The sequence below is a fragment of the Oryctolagus cuniculus genome, chromosome 5 (genome assembly GCF_964237555.1).
Source record: "Oryctolagus cuniculus chromosome 5, mOryCun1.1, whole genome shotgun sequence".
Lineage (NCBI taxonomy): Eukaryota > Metazoa > Chordata > Mammalia > Lagomorpha > Leporidae > Oryctolagus > Oryctolagus cuniculus.
This window is the reverse complement of record NC_091436.1, coordinates 138,173,183-138,194,128: the sequence shown is the minus strand read 5'-3', so window position 1 is coordinate 138,194,128 and position 20,946 is coordinate 138,173,183. Positions and strand designations below refer to the sequence as shown.

The 20,946-nt window shown below is 50.9% G+C and overlaps 1 protein-coding gene and 1 pseudogene across 1 annotated transcript; both read right to left on the bottom strand.

The window, feature by feature from the left end:
• Positions 1-7,023: 7,023 nt before the first annotated feature.
• On the bottom strand, positions 7,024-20,630 carry LOC100342847 (butyrophilin subfamily 1 member A1). The gene is made up of 11 exons (XM_070074802.1): positions 20,186-20,630; positions 19,372-19,436; positions 18,848-18,942; positions 18,073-18,420; positions 16,673-16,954; positions 16,364-16,564; positions 16,089-16,109; positions 15,970-15,996; positions 14,586-14,612; positions 9,753-9,779; positions 7,024-9,402 (listed from the first exon to the last, which is right to left on the bottom strand). The coding sequence occupies exons 3-11, from the start codon at positions 18,930-18,932 to the stop codon at positions 8,762-8,764; spliced, it is 1,659 nt and encodes a 552-aa protein (XP_069930903.1). The 5' UTR covers positions 18,933-18,942; positions 19,372-19,436; positions 20,186-20,630; the 3' UTR covers positions 7,024-8,761.
• LOC138849759 (ankyrin repeat domain-containing protein 42 pseudogene) lies at positions 12,021-13,312 on the bottom strand (annotated as a pseudogene).
• Positions 20,631-20,946: the final 316 nt, after the last annotated feature.

The following is a 20,946-nucleotide window of genomic DNA, read 5'->3' as shown; positions in this document are numbered from 1 at the left end:
GGACTACAAATGCATGCAATGAGAGAGCAGCAGGAGGAGCTGCAGTGAGAGAAGTGGCGCGAGGAGCTGGACCCCTGGCCGGCTGAGGAGGAGGTGAGGTCGGGAAGGGACAGGCGGGATTGTCCTGGGGGCTGGGAACACTCAGCCTTGATCTAGGATGGACACACACGCTGTGCTATGGACTGGTTTGAAAGTCAGGGGCCGATGGGGCTGCACGCCAAGGCTGCCGTGGGCAGAGCACACAGTGCAACCTGGGCTCAGCTGCTCTCACTCCTGCTTCTCCTGCGGGCGTCCTGGGGCCAGGCTCTCTCTCTCCTGCTCTTGGCCTCCTTTTGTGCTTGTAGTATTCATGCTTCTGCACACCCAGCTGACAGGGCCTGTGAGCAGATTATGTCACATAATCCACGAAACCCTTCACAGGTTTCACTGTCAGCTCCTGTCTTCATTTCATGGCAAACCCATCTCCCTACAGCTGGGTCATCAGCACCTCTGTCCATCCAGGGAGGTGGGAAGGTGGAAGGTGGTCAGTGTGTATGTGATGGGGCAGCTGCACAGGTCAGGGTTCTGAGCTCCCACGGAACCTGGAGGCAGAGGTCTCACCTTTCTGCTGACTGCACTGCAGAGGAATGGCCTCTGGTACCCCAGAGAAGCTCCAGAGCTGCAGGAGACGCACGTGTGCAGCCCTGAGCTCTCTGAGTAAATCTCTGGGAAGGAGGTTGGGCCCCATCCTTGGCATCAGCAGAACAGATCCTGAAATTTCCCTGCAGGCAGCCCTGAGCTTTCTCAGAAAGGCACTGCAGGGGGCCTGAGGTCAGCCAGGGACAGGCCTCCTGCTGCCAGGGGACCCTGGAGCCTGGCTGTCACTGGAAGAGGGGTCTGCCATGGTCACCTCCCAGGAGAGCAGTGCCCCCAGGGGCAGCCTCAGGGCCACTGTCCCAGAGCATCAGGACCCCAACCCATCCCCTCCAGTAGCCCCAGGCAGACACTGACACAGAGCATGGTCACCCAGTGAGGAGAACCCCAAGTCAGCCTGGAATCAGGAACCAGGGAGGTGAGGGCTGAGAGAGAGAGAGAGAGAGAGGCAGAAGAGGAGACAAGTTGTCCTGCAGCTGGGCCCAGGTTGACCAAACCCCAGGAAGCTTCCCTGCAGTGGGAAAGATGTCCTCTAGGAAGCGTGGCCGGGTCCACAGTCGTCCTCCTGTGACAGAAAGGACAAAGCCCGGTACTTACAAGGGCTGCACTTTGTCAGTCACTGGGTGTCGCTCCCCCTCTTCGCGGAGGAACGACACAGGACCCTGCGCTGTTCTTTTGTGTTCTCGGCCCTTCCCGGGTTTGCTGCTGGTTCTTCCCGGGTTGGCTGCCGTCCTTCCACCTCCGTGGAAGGGTGGTTCCCCCTGCCACTTTCCCCACTTCTGCGGGGGAGCGGCACACCGCCGGCTGGCTCTCTCGGGGGCTTCTCAGATGTTCCTCAGGTGTTCCTGGTGCATGTTGTCTCTCTCCTCCTTTATAGTCCTCTTCCACCAATCCCAACTCTGCTACCCACATGCCGAGTACGCTGCTCTCCTCCAATCAGGAGCAGGATCAGCTCCTGCAGGTTACTGGTCGAACTGGAGGCAGCTGTGTAAAAGTTGTTTACTCCTCTCCCAGCGCCATGTTGTGGGAGAGCAGATGTATAGAATAAGTCTTAATTCCAGTAACTTAGTCTAGTCCGAGTTGCTCCCCACAGTTCCCCCTTTCTTTTTATTTTTGGCGTTGATACGCACCTGTCTTCGGTGCCCCGTGGCACACACTCTGCTCTGTTTGCTAGAGTTGCCCACAGGTGCTTACAAGCCCTACCAATCAGGCAAACCGAATCTGGGTCCTCTCTTCGCCATGTTGTGAGGAGGTTTTTAGGCGCTGATGCGTGCCTGTGTTCGGTGCCCTGCAGTGCATGCTCTGCTCGAGCTGCCTGCAAGTGCTTATCGCCTTAATCAGGCAGACCGAATCCAAGCTCTCTCATTGCCGTATTGTGAGGAGACTTATTGATGTTGATTCATACCTATCTTCGGTGACCTGCAGCGGATATTCTGCCTGCAGGTGCTTATCGCCTAATCAGGCAGACCGAATCCAAGCCCTCTCATTGCCCTGTTGTGGGGAGACTTATTGGTGTTGATAACGTGCCTGTCTTCAGTGACCTGCGGCGCATAAGCTGCTAGCCGCCCGCAGGTGCTCACCGCCTCATTAATCAGGCAGACCGAATCTGAGCTCTCTCATTGCCATGTTGTGGGGAGGCCTTATTTTTCTCTATTTCTCTATCTCCGGGCATTCCTATCTCTCCTATTTTACTTCTATCTGCCAGCATTCCTATTTCTCTCATTTTACTTCTAAACTTCTGTTTCTCTTATCCCCGTGGCTTCCCGGCACCCACCCCAGGGGGCTTCTCGGCACCTCGCCCCACGGCAGCTTCCCGGCTCTGGGCGGCTTCAGCCCGCGCTTCTCTCATCTGCGTGGCTTCCCGGCCTTGCGCGCGCTCCGCGGTCTCTGCGCCCCTTCGCGCCTGCACCACGGCCTCCGCGCCAGCCCCGCACTTCCTATCTACTCGCGCCCCGTGCGCTCTCTCTGCTTGTGCTCCACGCGCTTTCTCTGCACTCAGCGGCTTCCGCGAATCACAGCCTAGCTCACATTTCTGCCATCGGTTGGTTTAGTTTTCAGTCTAAGTTCCCCGGGCTAACCTGACGAAATCCAAGCTAGCTTACATCTCCGCTTTTCGGTTTGGCTTCCCGTCTTTTGCTCCCCGGGCTAATCTGACGGATTCCAACCTAGCTTACGTCTCTGCTTTGGCCTGCCCCCACGGCTTCACTTTCCCTAACATATATTTTTCTCTACCCGGTATGTTTCCTAACTTTTCTTCCAACAATATTTCTCTCTCATTTCTCCTGGCTTCTCCCCACAGTCCGTATCCGAGTCTAAGTTTCTTCTAGCTTTCACTTTTGCTTTCAACCATAGATTTCTCCTAACTTCCCCTCCATAGTCCATATCCGAGTCTAAGTTTCTTCCAGCTTTCACTTTCGCTTTCAATCCTAACTTCTTCCGGCACTTTTTCCATCCGGCTTTTCCCTAGGCTCTTCTCTAGTCTCTCTCTCTGATATTTTCCCAACATCACACGGTGGTAAATGGTGCTGAAGGCAGGACTTGAACCCAGTGTCACACTCCAAGCTGTGGTTTTCCACTCTTCTGTTTGCCTCTCCAACTACAAGCTCCCACCATGCCTCTTGTTGCAAAAAATATTTTTTCTCTGAGGCTGACTCTGTGATGCAGCAGGTGATGTGTCAGCCTGCAATGCCTACATCCTATATGGGCACGAGTTGGAGCCCCATCTGCTGCACAGCCATTACATCTCCCTGCTAATGGCCTGGAAAAGCAGTGCAAGATGGCCATGTGCTTAGGCCCCTACCACACACATGGGAGACCTGGAAGTAGCTCCTATCTCCTGGTATCAGCCTGGCTCAGCCCTAGCTGTTGTAGCCATTAGGAAGTGAAACAGCAGATGGAAGATCTCTCTCTCTCTCTCTCTCTCTCTAACTGTCACACTGGCTGTGCGCTGATTCAGAGGCTGCACAGTAGGGCATGCACAGCCCCGCTCCATCATCACATGGGAGAGTGTACTGCATGCAGCATCCACTGAGCAGGCCCTGCACTCACAGCTGAGTCACAGGAAGACACGGCCCAATGCCCATGGCCCCTCCCTCACACAGCATTGCCTTTCCCCACCCAGTCTGTGCCTGTGGTCCCATGGGAGCTCCTAGGATCACCTGACAGGGGAGAGAAGGCTCAGCCTGACTTACAAATGGCTCTGACCACAGGCAGGCACCACCCAGTGGGCAGTGGCAGCACTGCAGCCCCTTTCTGGGACGTCAGTGAGCACAGGGGTGAAGAGCACCTGACTGCTCACTTGACTGGGGAAAAACACCCAGGCCTGCGAGTATTTGTCAGTTCACAGGCTGTGGCCAATAGTGTGATGGGCTGGCTGAGGAGTTGGAAGGAAGATTCCTGGAAAATTTGTGACAAGGACATTTGAGGAAAGGCTCTGTGGACAGACGTCTCTGACTGTACAGAAAGTGGATACTTGTGTTTCCCATGAATGCTCCCCCAAGGACGTGCTCAGCAGAGGAGGGTGGTGATGACCACGTGCTGGGATCTGGAGCTGGACAGTGACTGAGGGGGCACAGGAGGGGCTGATGGTAATCCTTACCTTGATGGGGATGTGATCTGTAGCAATATCACGGCTGTCAATCACCCAAGCCCTGGGAGTCCCTTGAAGTGAGGAGTGCTGAGGCCAAATGCACTGTGAGAAATGGACAGCAAAGCCAAGGGTGTGTCTTATTTTGCATTTGTAGTGAGGAAAGGCAGGGGAGTGAGACCTCGGCTGTCCAGACTGAGTAGATGGAGACAGAGTGGTAGAAAGGATTCTTGAGGAAGACTCTGCAGACAGGAGACAGAACCTCAGCCAGGAGATGAGTTACATGGGCAGGAGAACAGGAAGGGACCAAACACCTCACAAGACACCTGCTGTCAGAGGAGGGGGATGAATACAAGTACAGAAGCATTGTGTATGTTCAGACTGCAGAAAAACTCAAAACATCACCTTATTTAATAGAAAAAGGAGCATTCAACATAAGTGGTTGGATAACCCACAGTTCAGAAGCCCAAAACTCACATTCAATAGCAGGCTTGATTCCTGGCTGCTCTGCTTCTGACCCAGCTTCCTGCTAATGCATTCTGGGAGGCAGCAGATGAGGACTCAAGTGCTGGGACCCTGACACCCATGTGGGGACCTGAATGGAGTTCCTGGCTCCTGGCATCGGCCTGGCCCAGCACGGGCTGACTGGCTGTTCCAGGAGTGAGCCAGTGGGTGCAAGAGCTCTCTCATTCTCTCTCTCTATATATATCCCTCCCTTACACTCTCCCCTCTCTCTCCTTTTCCTTCTTCGCCCCTTCCTTCTGGTCTGTCTGATTTTCCCCCAATAAACCCTTTCCGTTACTCGTGTTTGGTTGTGGTTTGAGGTGGCCTTACAATCACCCTCCCCACTCCTCTTTTATGTTGTTTAAATGTAAGAAAATAGTGTACAATTTTCATAAGGTCATAAATATGACTCTAGGCAAAGATAGAAATCAAAGTATTTATTTCAGTAACTAATCAGTAGTGGAACTGGTACAACTGTACTTCAGGGAATGTTTGGAAAAATAGACTGTGTATTATCCATCAGGAAAGGCACTGGAAAATACATTGGAGTCTTCGTTGTGGCCCAGAGGATAAAGCCTCCTCCTGCAACACTAGCATCCCTGAAGGGCTCCAGTTCAAGTCTTCTGATCCAGCTCCCTGCCTCTGTGCCTGGAAAAGAACCTGAGGATGGCCCAAGTGCTTGGTCCCAGGACCAAGTCAGGGACCCAGACGAAGCTGCTGCTCCTGATTTCAGCATGGCCCAGCCGGTCATTAGGGACATCTGGGCAGTCAACTAACAATGGAAGATCCCTCTCCCCACCCCCCCATGCACCTGTGACTTTCACATAAAACAAAAAAATCTTTTTAAAAAATGAGTAAGTACACTGGGAAAGAGGGTAAAGTGGCAAACATCTTATGGGGCAACAAAACTATAGGCTTTGGGATACTCAGAAAAGTATGTGGTACCTTTGATCAATATTAACTCCCAAAATAAATTCACTGAAAATGTACAATGAGAAAACTTATAAATCTATCTAAGTGCTACAACAGTGATGTTTAATCACTGCTTCTGAAGCTATTAAGGCAGCTGGTGCACTTAGCTAATGAGATCACTCCTGGGTCCCGCACTGTGGTGTAGCGGGTAGAGCCACTGCCTGCAGTGCCTGCATCACATGTGGGCAGTGGTTCAAGTCCCGGCTGCTCTACTTCCAACCCAGTTCTCTGCTATGGCCTGGGAAAGCAGTGCAAAATGGCCCAAGTCCTTGGAACCCTGCATCCACATGAGAGACCCGGGAGAAGTTCCTGGCTCCTGGCTTCAGATTGGCGCAGCTCTGGCACATGTGGCCATGTTGGGGGTGAACCAGCAGATGGAAGACTTCTCTCTTTGCCTCTGTTTCAAGCTCTATGTAACTCTGCATTTCACGTAAATAAATAAATCTTTAAAAAGAAGAGAGAGAGATCACTCCTGTTTTGGTAAATAATATCACATCATCTGCATGCCTGCCTTTTCTGTCTCTTTCAAAGAAAGAAAATCCAAAAGTTATGCAGTGTCATGAAGATACCTGCAAAATGGAATGGGGATAAATAGGACAGCTAATATATGAGTACACTGAGAATACAAGCAAAAGTCCAAGCAAGAACCTGTAGAGTACATTTGTATGGTCTCATTCTTGGGTGAAGCATGTTGATAAATGTGTGAGCACCTCAGCTCCCCTTTCCCACACAGTGTGAGCAGCTCAGCCCCTCCTCTGGGCTGCACTGTGGCTTAGAGGATTACATCAGGCAGAGTCCACTCATGAGACGGAAACCACATCAGTCACCTGAACAGGGAAAATGTAACCTAAAAACTACTAACTAGAGAAATGTGGTTCACTATAAAGAGGAAAAGAAAGCTCTAAGGAGACAAAAGGGTGGCATTGTAGTGCAGCCAAGCTTAGGACAACAGAATCCCCCAGCACAGTGCCTGGTTCAAGTCCCGGCTACTCTGCCTCTGACCCAGCATCATGACAACACAACTAGGAAGGTACTTATGCAGGTTCTTCAGACCCTGCCACACAGGGGAGGCCAAGAAGGAGCCACTGACTCCGGGCTGCAGCCTGTCCTAGCCCCAAATGCTGCAGACATGTGGGGATGAACAAGTGGGCAAAAGATCCCTTTACCCCTCTCTCCCTCTCTCTCTCTCTCTCTGGCTTTCAAATAAAAATGAGAATAAATAAAAACATACAATATATATGATTATAATATAAACCAAATCTAAAACAATTTACATACAACATAACTTTAAGGAGAGAAGAAGAAAATGATTACTATCTACAAAGACATACACAACACACACAAGACAAGCAAAGACAAAAATTAGTCAGCGTTCTAAGGAAGTAATGAAATTCCTGAGGCAGAGTAACTTGACAAAGACAAGAAGTTTATTCTGGCTCACAACTCTGGGAAGCCAAAGTCCAGCACAATGCAGACTTTCACAGGGGCCGCCTTTGAAAATCACAATATGGCAGCATCGCCCACTTCTCTCTGTGTCAGTGAGGTTCCTTTACCACTCCCATAAATCCACCAAGATTCAATCTAGGGGCTCTGCCCTAACAACCTGCTCCATTCCAATCACTTCCCAAATCCTCAACTCTAAACACAGTAATTTGATTAAGTTTCCACCCCCTCATTCCCGTTAATCTACAACTTATAAGACTGCAATCCCGACTGAGCTTGGTAACACAAATATTGAACCATAGCAGCTGCTGTCTTCCTTATTGGCAAAACTGGTTACAAGGCCAGAGGTGAGATCCACCACTTCCTTCTCCCACTTCCCTTTTCATGTCTGTCACACTCAGTCAGAATTGATAGCCAATCAGATTTTTTTTTCATTTTATTTGAAATGAAGACAGAGATCTTCCAGACACTGATTCCCTCTCCAAATGCAAACAACAGTTGCTGGACAAGGCTGAAGACAGAGACAGGAACTCAATCCAGGTTTCCCACATGGCTGGCAGGAATCCAACTATTTCAGCCATCACTGCTTCCTCCCAGAGTGTGCATTAGCAGGAAGTGAGAATCAGAAATAGAACCAGGACAGGAACCCAGCCAGGCATCCAACATGGGACGTGGGGTCTCAAGCAGCATCAGGACCCCTGCTCCACCTGCCCCTTCCTGGTCAAAGTATTTTATCTGGAAGAATGGACGTCTCCTTGCTGGAAGAATCTGAGTCCTCAGCAGTCCTGCTTCATTTTGTTTGCTGTGGTTTTCCACTCATTGTGACAACTGGACTTGGATCATAAAGAGGAAATTCATTGAGTAACTAGAACCAGGCTCATGGTCAAAGCTCTCCGCAGTTGGATTTGCATCAGGAAATTCTTGTCTTCGTCTTCATCTTACTCAGGATCCACTGCTACCCTGCTAGCAGCTCTCTTCTTCCCACAGCTGCAGTGTTGACACAGAAGGGGATCCAAGCCCTCCCCTTAGATTCCCTGAGTTAACACAGCAGTTTGTTCACTGGGAACAGAAATTTACTGAAGTGTGGAGAATCATGTGTGTTTCCTCCATTCCAGAAAGGAAGCAAAGAAGGTTTACCATTAAATAGTTTTCCACCAAAAATCCATCAGTCACTCATTTCCAGGAAATGTTCAGATGTCCAATTTCTGTAGTCAAATAGAACAAAACCTCCCAGAACAGAGCTGGGGACCCCCCTCAACCTCTAGGCCGTCTGCTCACATTCAAATTGGATAATTAAACTCTGCTTTCTTGGGCTTAGTAATTCAGACTTCAGCCCTATTCATATCCAAAATGAATTGAAAATTAATAAAAAATATTTCAAGACAAAAAATATGAAAACAAATTCCCACAGTAAATTTTTAGCTTATTTTAAATGAGTTCAAACAGCTGTGAACTTGCATCTTCTGTTTTTTAAACACAGGCTTTTACCAGCAGCTCGCATAACCACGAGACAAGAAAGCTCTTGGGCCATGCAGGACTTGCCCCAGAGACTTTGTCCCAGGAGCCTGCAGCCCCAGCAAGAGTCTCACTGAGGAGTCAGGGCAGTGAGGGCCCCTATGGGGCTCAGGGCAGCAATGGAGACTCAGCCCCTGGGGGAGCTCCATCCATTCCAGAGCCTGGGCTGAGCTCCTCCCCTGAGGGCCTCACAGCCTCCTCCAAAGAAGGAGACTTGCTAAGGGGCACAGGGAGCCCCTCAGAGCCCCCCTCTGTGGGGCAGATGCTCAGGGTCACATCTCCCCGAAGCATGAAGTATGGAAAGAGGGTCCCAGAGAAAGAAGCTGGGGGGAATGAGAAAATGTGGGAGCCGTCAGTCATGTTGTAGAAGGAGACGTCCCCCTCACTGTAGTCCAGGAAAATCCCCACCCTGCGGGGATTCTGCCTAAGGAATAGAGGTTGCCAAGGCTTAGTCCAGGCAAAGTATCTATTGTAAAACCACCCCACAACCCAAAAACCCTCATCTGGGGACTCTCTATACCAGCCTGTCCTTGTCACATGCTCTCTACAGACCCCCACAGCCCACTTGCTGGCAAATCCACTCCTGATCTCCACCTCCCAGTAACGTCTTCCTGATGTGATGCCCTCAAGGCCCAATGCACTGGAGGTGTCAGTCAGGCCCACACTAGGGTCTGTCCAATTCACGCTCTTCTTGTCAGGAGACATGGCAAGACCAACATGGGCAGAACCTGGATCCAGAGTAACAGAACCTGCAGAGAGAATTTACAATTATGCAAGGTCCCCTCTTGCCCCATAACAAGGATGCACAACCATCCCCAGACCCACCTAGCTGCACAAGGGAGGGAGAAAGCCCCTGAGATAGGGCCCTGGGACACAGGCCCGTGGCCTCCAAGCAGAAGGAAGAACCAGGAGACTTCTCTGAGGGTCACAGGTGTCACAGAGAGCTTGATGATGAGCCTCGCTTTGTTCCTGCCACTTCAGTCCCAATCCTTCTACCATGATGGTGCCAGCATCTGTACCAGCACAGAGAACTGCAGGAGAAGCCAGAGCCATGGGGGCCACAGGGAAGAGCACCCAGAAAGAATACGAAGTCACTTACAAGCCTGAAACTGTTCCTTCCGCCAATCTACAAGAGAACACACATTACATATCAGGGGTCTGCACAGACTGCACACATCAGCCCAGCATCTTATCCTCTAAAACAGGGAGTAATAGGGGAAATGTATGGTAGACATTCAGCTGATGTACTGTGTCTTACACAAACACACACACACATGTGCACACACACACACACACACACACACACAGCTGTGTTTCCCAATCCATAAAGCTAAACACCAGAGACTGAGAGGCAGGCCATTGACCAAACAGAAAAGGCATTTCCCAGATTTCACTCTCAAATTATGCTTCTCAGATTCCTAGACACAAATCATCATGGAGCCAGGTTTTCTTAAGAATAAATTGGGGAGATCAAAATTTCTTGCCCCTCCATTTACATAAGAAGGACTCACTGAACTTTCAGGTTGCTTGTAAACCACAGGCAACTACAACTGTTGGTATGAAGTTGGAGGATGATTCTAGAGATATCAGTGTGCTAATTTCTTAGAACCCGTGACTCAGTCACCTAACAGGAAAGGGACCTTTGCAGATGGGATAAATGTTAAGGACCTTGAAGGTCGTATAACTCACTGAATTATCCAATCTAATCATTTGAACCCTGAAAGCACAGAACCTGCCAACCTGTGTGTGCAAGAGAAGTTATTATGAGGAGCTGACCAGAGTCGGGAAGATGCCTACATAGTTGGCCTCAAGACAGAGGAATTGGGCATGAACTTAGGTGTGCAAGTGTGTTCCAATTCTGGAGAAACAAGTACTGGCAGAGGGGATGCAGACTTGCATGGGTTTTAGCCCAGGGAGACCTGTCTCTGACTTCTGGCCTCAGAGCTGTAAGACAGTCAGTGTGTGGTGGAAGCCACCAAGGCTGAGGTCTTCTCATGGCAACAGACAGATACCTGCTGTGATCATGGGTTCTCAGGAGCTACGCCCAGCATGGAGGAGGGGAACTGGCAGGAGAAGGTGTCTGGAGAGAGCATGAGGACTCCTGTCACCTGCACAGGGAAAATCATGACCTAGAAATTCCCATGCACTGTGGTGGGTCATGGAGGGCCTCAGAGGACCCAGAGAACCAGTGGGCAAGGGAAGGTCTGGATAGGAGGAAAGGCCACACAGTGCATCAATTTCCCATTCAAAACCAAGTCACCAAGCCCATGAACTCTACTGTCATGGAGCATAGTCACCAACACTGCCCCCAGTGATGGGACAGGACCTGCCCTGCCCTTCCTCAGCTGACAACACAGGTGCTGAAGGACCAGCTGATCCTGGCCTTCCCAGCATGAGCACCTGGAAGGACTAAAAGGAGAGCACAAGAAGCCTCTCCTGACCTCCCCAAGGCCTCTGCGTCTCCTCCACCTCCTTGCTCATCCCTGGGGAGGAGACAGGCAGGTGCTGACAAAAGCAAAGGCTCCATCCACAATCAGAGTCTGAGGAGTCCTCAGTGAGAGAGCTTTACTTGCTGGTTACAGGGAAGGCAGCATGAGAGCAGTGGACACAGGCACAGGATTAGAAGGTTTACAATAATAGTAAAATGCATTTCTACAGTGGTGATAATATCGTGACCACCATCCACACTTTCACAGGTGCATTCATAGAAGTTGGCATTGCTGTCTTGGTTGATTTTCTTGATAGGAAACAAAATCACACAAAATGGGGACCAGTGCTGTATCATAGCAGGTAAAGCCACTGCCTGAAGCACCGCATCCCATATGGACTCTGGTTTGAGACCCAGCTGCTCCACTTCCAATCCAGCTCTCTGCTATGGCCTGGGAAAGCAGTAGAGGATGGCCCAACACCAAGCCCTTTGACCCCTGTACCAACATGGCAGACCCAGAATAAGCACCTGCCTTCAGATTGGCACAGCTCCAGCCATTGTGTCCAATTGGAGAGTGAACCATGGATGGAAGACCTCTCTCTCTCTCTCTCTCTCTCTCTGTGTGTGTGTGTGTGTGTGTGTGTGTGTCTGCCTCTCTGTAACTCTGCCTTTCAAATAAATAAATAAATCTTTAAAAAATATGTAAGTTTGGTGAGCTTGTGTTAACTGGAATTGAGATACCCATGTTCCACATCAGAGTAGCTGACTCCAGCTTTTTTTAAGAAAAGAAAAAAAAATTGAAGGAAGTTTATTGAAAGTGATTTCACTGATCAGTACCTTCTAACAAATGCCCCTAGAAGACACCTTTGTTTTCACTGACGCTTCTCTTTCTGTGACTCACAGGAGTCATCTTCAAAGCTCTGGAATTGGAGACCTGAATTATTCCAGCCCTTTCCTGAGTTTATCCACCTCTGCTCAATATTCAACCAGCTGACATTCTAATTTGTCTGTACGTAGCTGTTAACATTCCAGCTGGCCCTGAGGCTCTGAGATTCAAATTCAAGATGGTCTTTCTTCTGCTTTAAATTTTTTCTGTTATCTCTCCCAAGAATTTCTAGTTGCTCACAGCAATTTCCAGAAGGTGTCTCAATTCTACAGTTTGTTTTATACAGCTCACTGAGACATAAATCACCCTTGGTATCTGTGCTTCCCTCAACATCGTATGTTATAGAAATTCTCAAATCAATCTCATTCACGTCCTCTATACCGTATTTCTGCAGCCTCTTTAACAACTTCACTGCTGCCAGATGGGCAAGCCTCGTGACCTCATCACTGGGTCCCCTGCTTTGTGGTGACGTCACTGTCTGCTCCTCTGTAATGAACCACTGCAGACTGTGTGACCTTGTGCAGCAGCTTTAAGCTCAGCAGTTGATCCACCATCATCACACTCACTCACATGGATTACTCCAACCTCTGCAGATTTCTCAGCATTTCCACATCACCCTTAAGGGCAGCCACAGGGCCTGGAAATGCTAAGGTTTCCTGACCTTCCACATCATTTCCTTCATACTCAGTCCCTTGGTAATTATTTCTATTTTTCTATGATTCTCCTTTTCCAGTATTCATATATCATCCCTAAAAAATCAAAGCAGTGCCTGAGCTGTTAAATACAGCATTCTTCTGAGGTGTGAGAAAATGGTAGTGAACAATCACATATTACATTTTTGTTCCTGTAAACACACACACACACACACACACACACACACGCCCCTACTCGGGGCAGGAGTTTGGCCTTCCAGCAAAGACAGGGGCTAGGATATCTGTATTCAATGTCAGAGGCCTGGGTTTGATTCCCAGAGCCAACTCCTAATTCCAGCTCTGGCCAAGGCACATCCTTGGAAGCAGTAAATGATGCATCAAATTTGGTTTCTGCCAGCCATATGGGAGACCAATACTGGGTTCTCAGCTCCTGACTTTGCTCCAGCACCGTTCAAAAAAGTCCCTGGCCATTGCAGATTTGGGAGAATGGAACAGCCAATGAGAGTGTTTCTCTTTCTCTCTCTCTCTTTCTCTTTATCTCACTCTTTCTCTTTCTCTCTCCCTCTCTCCCTCCCCTTCCACCCTCCCTCACTCTTACTCAAAAAAAATTTTTTTTAAAAAACATGGCAGGTACTTAGCTTAGTGGTTAAAACACCCACCATCAACACTGAAAAATCTGCCTCAATCCCCATCTCAGGCTCAGGCTACAGACTCCAGATTCTGCCAATGGAGACCCCCAGAGCCAACACTGAGGGGCTGAGTTACTGACATGCATGTAGAAATATGGATTGAGGTCCAGGCTCCTGGTTTTGGCCTTGCATAATCTTGGCTATTGCTAGCAGCTAGGGAGTGAAATGAGAGACGGGTATCTCTCACTCTCATTCTTGCTCTCACTCTCTGCATGTGAAATACAGTTTGTAAAAGAATTATGCTTTATTTGAAAGGCAGAGTTACAGAGAGAAAGAAACACACACACACACACACACACACACACACACACACACACATTGAGGGTGGGGGAATCTTCCATGCACTGGTTCACTCCCAAAATGGCCACAATGGCCAGAACTGGGCTAATCTAATGCCAGCAGCCAGGAGCTTCATCCTGATCTCCCACATAGGTGTAAGGATCCAACCACTTGGACCATCTGCTTTCCAAATCACATCAGTGAGGAGCTGGATCAGAAATGAAGCAGTAGGGACTCAAAACTGTGCCCATATGGGATGTTGGCATTGCACGTGGTGGTCTAATCCGCATACCACAGTGCCAGCCCCATCAAACACATATTTAAGCTTTTCTAATCTTGCTCAGAGTACAAAAACATTGCAATTAATTTCAGATATACCAGAGACACCAACCCAGGAATCTGTCCATAAACATCCCAGAGGCTTTGTGCCCAAATTTAGAACATTTACTCAGAGTAATTAATTCCTCAGCAACCACTGATACTTAGAGGAAGAAACCCAGGCTGGACAGTGCTCAGAGCACGAAGAAGCAGAGAAGAGCATATTCCAGGGCCAGGAACACCAAAGTGGGTCTTGAAGGGAGGAATTTGGGGGTAAGAATAAAAATCCCACCACCCTCTTAGTAAACTCTGGGTCCTGAGCAGCATGACTTCCAGAGCATTCTGGAGAGCGGCACTTCCTGATCTGCAGTCGGTGCCCTGCTCCAGGCTCTCCTCACACCTGAACACTCGGTGGTCACCCCACCAATGACAAGGATCAGTTGAACAGGGGTTTTAAGAAGGTGTCGCTAATGCTAACCATGACCTGCAGTAGACAAAGGGCCCAGAATGGAAGCAGAGCTGTGGTCCCACAGAGGAGTCCCTGCTGTCTTCCCTTACGGGCTACAACACTGACAAGGAGAGCAGGGACACCCAGCCCATCAGGAGTTGAGTCCACAGGTAGAGAAGGGGCAGGGCAGAGGCAGGGCAGGGAGGCAGAGGAGCCATCAGCGTCACTTACCATCATACAGCTGCGCCTTCCTCCAGGCTGAAAGGAAACACACCCTGGTGAGACCACAGCCACACCACCTGCTCAGCCCTCCCTGTCCTCTGTGCTGAAGGTCAGACTCTGCAGGAGGAGAGGGGCTGCACAGGAGGGGCCTCCTGCAGGTGCAGACAGCAGAGGATTGTGGGAAACTCCCTGACCACAGATCAGGAAGCCTGCAGGACAGCTGAGCTGCACCCCTGCCCCACTGCTGGTGACTTTTGGCTGTCAGCTCTCTGCCCCGTGCCTCAAAACCCACAAAGACTCCTGTGTCACTGGACCCTCAGTGCTGTTCATCAGGACCAAATACTATCTCTGTGAACATAGTAAAAAAGAGCAATTTACTCCATTTTCATAGCAATTAATAAATGTACAGCATTTCCTGGCAGGGACATTGGGGGAAATTAAAGGAGGAAATTAATGGATGTAAGGCCAACTGCAGAGTCTAAGGGGCCAAATATTCCTTGAGAAAATGTTTTCTAAAAAAGAAATATTTATTTATTTGAAAGGCAGAATTCAGAGACAGAGGGTGAGAAAGAGAATATTCCATCCATTGGTTCACCCTCCAAATGGCCAACAACCAGGGCTGGACCAGGGCAAAGCAAAAACTAAGAGTTTCTTCCTGGTTTTTCATGTGGGTGCAGGAGCTCAAGTACTTAGGCCATCTTCCACTGCTTTTCTAGGAGGATTAGCAGGGAGTTGGAAGAAATGGAGCAGCGGGACATGGACCAGCAGTCACATGGGATGCCTGAATTGCAGGCTCATGTTTAACAGGCTACACAACATTTCTCTAGAATAATTTCTTTTAGAGAGAAGCATCCCTACTCTGAGAAGTGCTCAGCTCATTACATCACATCTCCACACCTGGTCAGCAGCCCTGTCCTCTGCCATTCATTTTTTCACAGCACCTTGGAGAGCAGGACAGGAATGACTCCCCCTGGGTGGTGTTTAGGAAGGAGGGAGGGGGCAGAAATCGCACTCCCAAACACAATGACCTCACATTTGCTCCTCTCACTCCTGTCTTGAACTCTCACAGCTTCTGGCATATGCCTTTGGTGCAGTCAAGAGCTAGAGCATTGGAGGATAAACACTAACAATTCTCAAATAGGGCAGAGGCCTAGACTGGAAAGAAACCCAGGACTCAGGCAGACTCCATGCCCATCACTGCACACACGTCTTGGAGCCCAGACTTCAAACAGAAACCAGGGTGTGAGAGAGCCCAGGGAGCAGGGTTCTGCCACCACCACTGCCACTGCTGCACTAATAAGGGGTCCACATGTCTGTGCCAGGACAGAGACAAGGAGGGAACAGCTGGGAACAGGTGCGACAGAGACCACGGGACATCTGGAGAGTCACTCACCAGCCAGGTAAGCTGTCTTCCTCCTACCTGAAAAGCAGCACACAGGGAACAGGTGAGCTGAGACCCAGAGCTTCCTCCACAAAGGGACACAGAGAGTTCAGGAGGGGAGCAGAGCTTACCTAGATCCACCTGCAGCTCATCTGAAAGAGAGAAAAAACCTTGAACTTCCATGCCAAGAAAAGAAGAGACCATGTGCCTGGAGAACCCACAGGAAAGACCTCATCTGTATCTAAGGAAAGTTCTTACTCCAGACCCACGCACAGCTCCAGCCTCCAGCTGTCCTGTCTGGGTCTCCACAGCCACCTGCTCTGGAGAGCTGAACCCACAGACTCATCTCCCAGCATCCTTCCTCTCAGCACCAGCTGCCCCACCTGCCTGGCCCCTGGCCTCCTACCTCTGGCCTTTAGTGCCTCCTCCTCTGCCCGCTGGTCCTCCTCCTTATCCCAGCGCAGCTTTTCCCTTTTCTCCCTCTCCTGCAGCTTTGCAGAGTGCTCTCTCCTGGTGAAGCAGCCAGCCCCAAAGAGCAGGAGCCCCAGCAGGGTCAGGCTCCCAGCAAAAGCTGCCTTCCAGGGAGAGGCCTGCGGGAAGAAGGGCTCTGGGGCCCAGGCAGAGACCCAGTCAGGGGAGCACCCAGGCCCACCCCGCACACTCAGGGATGCCGGCACCACCTCCAACCCTGCCAGGAATGAGAAGCAGCACCGACCTGGGATGGACACAGCCATCGCCTTCTCCTGGCCCAGGATGGGATTGAGGACAGAGCAGCTCACACTCCCTGCAGAGCTGTCTCTCACCACCAGAGCCACCTCCACGCTGAACAGCCCTGCTGCGTCCTGGGCATGGGCCTCAGAGAACTCCAGGAACTTCTTCCCGCTGAGGTCTGTCCACTGCACCTGGGGCTTCGGGAACCAGCCTGAGGCCTCGCACAACACGCGGACCCCGTCCTGCTCCTGCCCTTCAATGTGCACTTGAGGGGCAGAGCCCAGGCCTGCAAGAGGGGAGCTGTGGAGACCTTGGAGACCACTTGGCCCAGGGCCTCAGCAGGGTCTGGGTGTGGCACAGCTACAGGGGAGTCACTGTGTCACATTCTGGAGATTCCATGGGAGGGCGTGGCCTGAAGGAGGGGAAAGAGCCCTGGGACCCATGGGGGCACAGAGTAGGGGGCTTTCTCCTCAACTGTGCAGATGGGAAGACTGAGGCCCAGAGAAACCAGGAGCAGACACTTGACCCCAGGACTCCATCCTGAACCTCTGATCTCCTCACCTCACTCACTCCTGAGGCACCTGCTAGGATTCCCACTGCCTCTCTCTGTAAATCAGTTCCAAATTTATAGCAATGAATAATCCTGTCTCCTCACCCCCTTCTCTTATGCCCCCCCAACTCTGTCAGGTTTCCTTACCTACACTAGAAAATCAGACTTTCAGAACTTAATACATATTATTAAAATAACTCCTATACTTCGCCCATCTTTATATGGAATGAGCCCTCTATCACTCATCATGTGATTCCTTCACATTGACTCTCTGAGGTTGGCCATGTGACCCGACTTCCACACTGAGAGAGTGGCTTAGCCTGACTGAAGCAGAGGCTTGGAGATCACTTGTGCCATTGGTGCTTTTGTTGGCGTTCAGATGGTGAACCATCAGATAGAAGGTCTCTATCTCTATCATTCTCTGTTGCTCATTTGAATAAGTAAAACTAAATAAAAATCTTTTTAAAATGGAATTCATGTTACATCTGATTGACTAAGTAAAAAAACAATGAGATTCTTTGTACAGTCCCTTAATGGACTGCCTGTGATGTGTCTCATGTTCTGGTTTGGTGCTTATTCGGCCATGAAACACTTGTGTTTCCCTACCATGTTTGCAAAGATGAATTCTGGGAGAAAACTTTGGTTTTGGTTTTACTTCCATGCCCACACCAAAGATGTGTGAGTAAACCTGATTGACACACTAGGGGCTCCATGCACAAGATTTATATCGAGAACATCAATGAGTGAATGTGCTGTCCTCCCTTACATATGAAATGAGATGTTTTTTACATGAGTTTCCTCCCAAGTCCAGTACTCCCAAGGTCCAGATCTAGAATACAGATCAGGTCACCCACCTGCCACCTGCAGTTCTAAAGTGGCCTCTTCATAGTAGCTTCTGGTTTTGAAGAAGCAGACGTACATCCCATTGTCTGAAGCCTGGACCTTCTGGATGTGCACGACAACCTGCCCCTGGGTGAGGAGCTCCCTCAGCAGCGAGGTCCGCCCTGCGTACTGGGGCATCAGCTCCCTATTCTGCTCCTGGCGGTTCCGATAGATGAACACTGGTTCTGAGAACTTGGTACGGAACCACCCCAGCTCCATGTCCTCGGCATTCATGGCTGGGACCAGGGAGCAGGGCAGAATGGCGTCACCACCCAACTCTGCCACGATGGGATCTGAGGGGCCGATCACCTGGAACTCATCTGCAGACACAGAATAAACTGAGAACTGAGACACAGGCAGGAGCAGAGACACACACATCTGTTGTGGTCATGGTCATGGTCATGGTCATGGTCATAGAACACACAGTTGACATTCTGTTAATATTAGGGGAGCAAATAAGTAAACAAATGAATGCTCAGACCTCCAAAAATGAGGGGAGAGGTTGTCAAATTATTGATGCTTGATATTAAACCACCCCCCAAAATCCTTAGACAACGGTCAAGATCCCTATCACTCACTGGGTCACCTAGTGATGCATCCTAACTTCTTAACGACAACCAGTGGTTGGGGCAGCACCACCACCTTTCTAGATCCTGGGGCTCTGCAAACCTTACCCTGTCCTGACTGAGTGTAGAGGCTCCTCTCACCCCTGGAAGAAGACCCAGAATGAGTCAGGGACACACTCACCTGCAGAGCCCCATGTGGGCAGCTGGGTGAGGAGAAGCAGGGAGGGGAGACTGCAGAGCAGAGAGGGGCGGCAGCCGTGCTCCATGTCCTCAGAGCTGGGGAGAGAGGCCGGGAGGAGGAGGGCTGGTCCAGCAGGCGGCAGGCAGGAGACAGGGCCTCAGCAGAGCGCCAGCCCCTCTTTGGGGAACCAGTGCCAGGGCCGCCCTGTCAGCCCTAACAGAAGCAAAACTTTCCATACAAGCCTCAGCCCGCAACAAGGTGTCCCCACAGGATCCCGACAGCACAGACACTGGGCCTTGGCTCTACCCAGCCCTGCGGGGAAGAGTATGGTGAATGAGAACTCTTAGGGCAGCCTGAGGGAGAAACAGCCCTTCTCTTCCCATCCCAACTGAGTTCCTCTGCCTAGATAATCAGGTCTTTTCCTTCTCAGCCCCAGGGGCCCCATGGAGGAAACCATGCTAATGTTCACAGTGTGCACAGGACCCACCCCCACCAGGACAGAGACCCTGATTCAGGCCACTCACCCTGAAGGACGACCACCTCCTGCTTGCCTGCAGCTCTTTAACCTCCAGAAGCGGCCTGGGTGTCCCTGAGAAGCGTCAGAGACAGACCCCTCCTTACCGAGCCTGTGCGGCTGTTCCAGGAGCCCAGACTTGTGGCATCTGTGGCTGTGGCATTCACCTAAATTTGAACCCACCCCCAGCCTCATACTCCCAGGGCCCAGGTCCTTGCCCTGGGTTCAGCAGGTGCCTGCGTCCAGTTCCTGCTGACAAGTGAATCCTCACACTCTCCACATTAAAAGATTTCTGCACTAACATTTAAAGGCCCCAGTAGGATGCATTGCCGCAGAGAAAATGGTCCCTGATCAGAGGAAATGATCCCACACCACCCACTGGTTGTGCACAGGAAGAGGAGGCAGCCATTCCTCCTGGGAAGAACAGGCTCAGGGCCCCCCACCCCGGGGTGCTCCCTGCAGGTTCAGCCACTCTGGGTCACAGCTGAAGGCAGAGCCCTGGAGTTTCTGGGCCTCAGTTCCCTCATCTGCAAATGTAACAGCGTCTTTCCCCAGGATTGCAGCAGAGGTTCCTGACTCTGTGTCAGCACAGTCACTAATGCAGTCAGAGCAGGGCCTGGCCTAGTGCACATTTGAGAAATGGAAACCAAAGAAATGAACACAGGCTCAGTGCTCACTAACCTCGTCCTGATTCTTCCTGCACTGAGACTTCTCCAGCTGCCCCTCCCCCACTGCCCTGAGCCCCACCACCCACTCAGCTCCTCTCTCCTCCCTGCTCCCTGCTTCCCTCTTCCTCACCCACAGGTGTTTCACAGCCAGCTCACCTGCTCCCTTGTGCTTCTGGCTGTGACTTCCTCCAACGTCTCTAAATTCAGCAGCTCCAGAAGCTTCAGAGTTCCAGAGACCCCAGCAATTGGTAAATCTCCCTCCCAGGTTTGCACCTGTTGTGAGCTGCCCTCAAAGCCACAACCCCTGCTTCTGGGTCCATGCTGGGGGCCCAGAAATCCAAATCCAAAGGAGGCAGTGGGCTCCCAGGAGACCAGAGGAGCAGCAGAGCTGGCACAGGTGCAGCAGCCACTGCAGAGGCCCTGGTCCTGGGGCCCACCAGGACCTCCCAGCCAGAAGAGCCAGCCCCTGCGTCTCCTTCCACCATCTACAGTGAAAGCTTGCAGAAACAGCCTGGTCAGGGAGTGCCCTGCCCTGTGGACCTCGCTCCCTGTTGTCAGCAGGAGCACAGGGCAAGAGACAGCACCACAGCTGCCCTGGGAGTGGCTGCAGCACAGCCTGCTTAGAGCTCACAGTGCCTCAGCCCCTCCCCCTCAGCCACCACCTGCCCTGCCCAGCACCAAGACTTCCCAAGGCTGAGAGACCCTAGGGAACTTTCAGGAAATCTCAGAAGAAACTAAATTTCAGTCCATGACTATTTAGTGTCAGGATCTGAACTACACACAGTAGATTCCTGCAGCTCTTGTCACAGCTGGGAGCAGATGCAGGAGGACAGGAGCCCTGCACCTCCTGATACCAGGAACTTCCTAGGGGAGGGAGGGGCTCGAGCTGCAGGGAGACCCTGCACCCCATTCCCCAC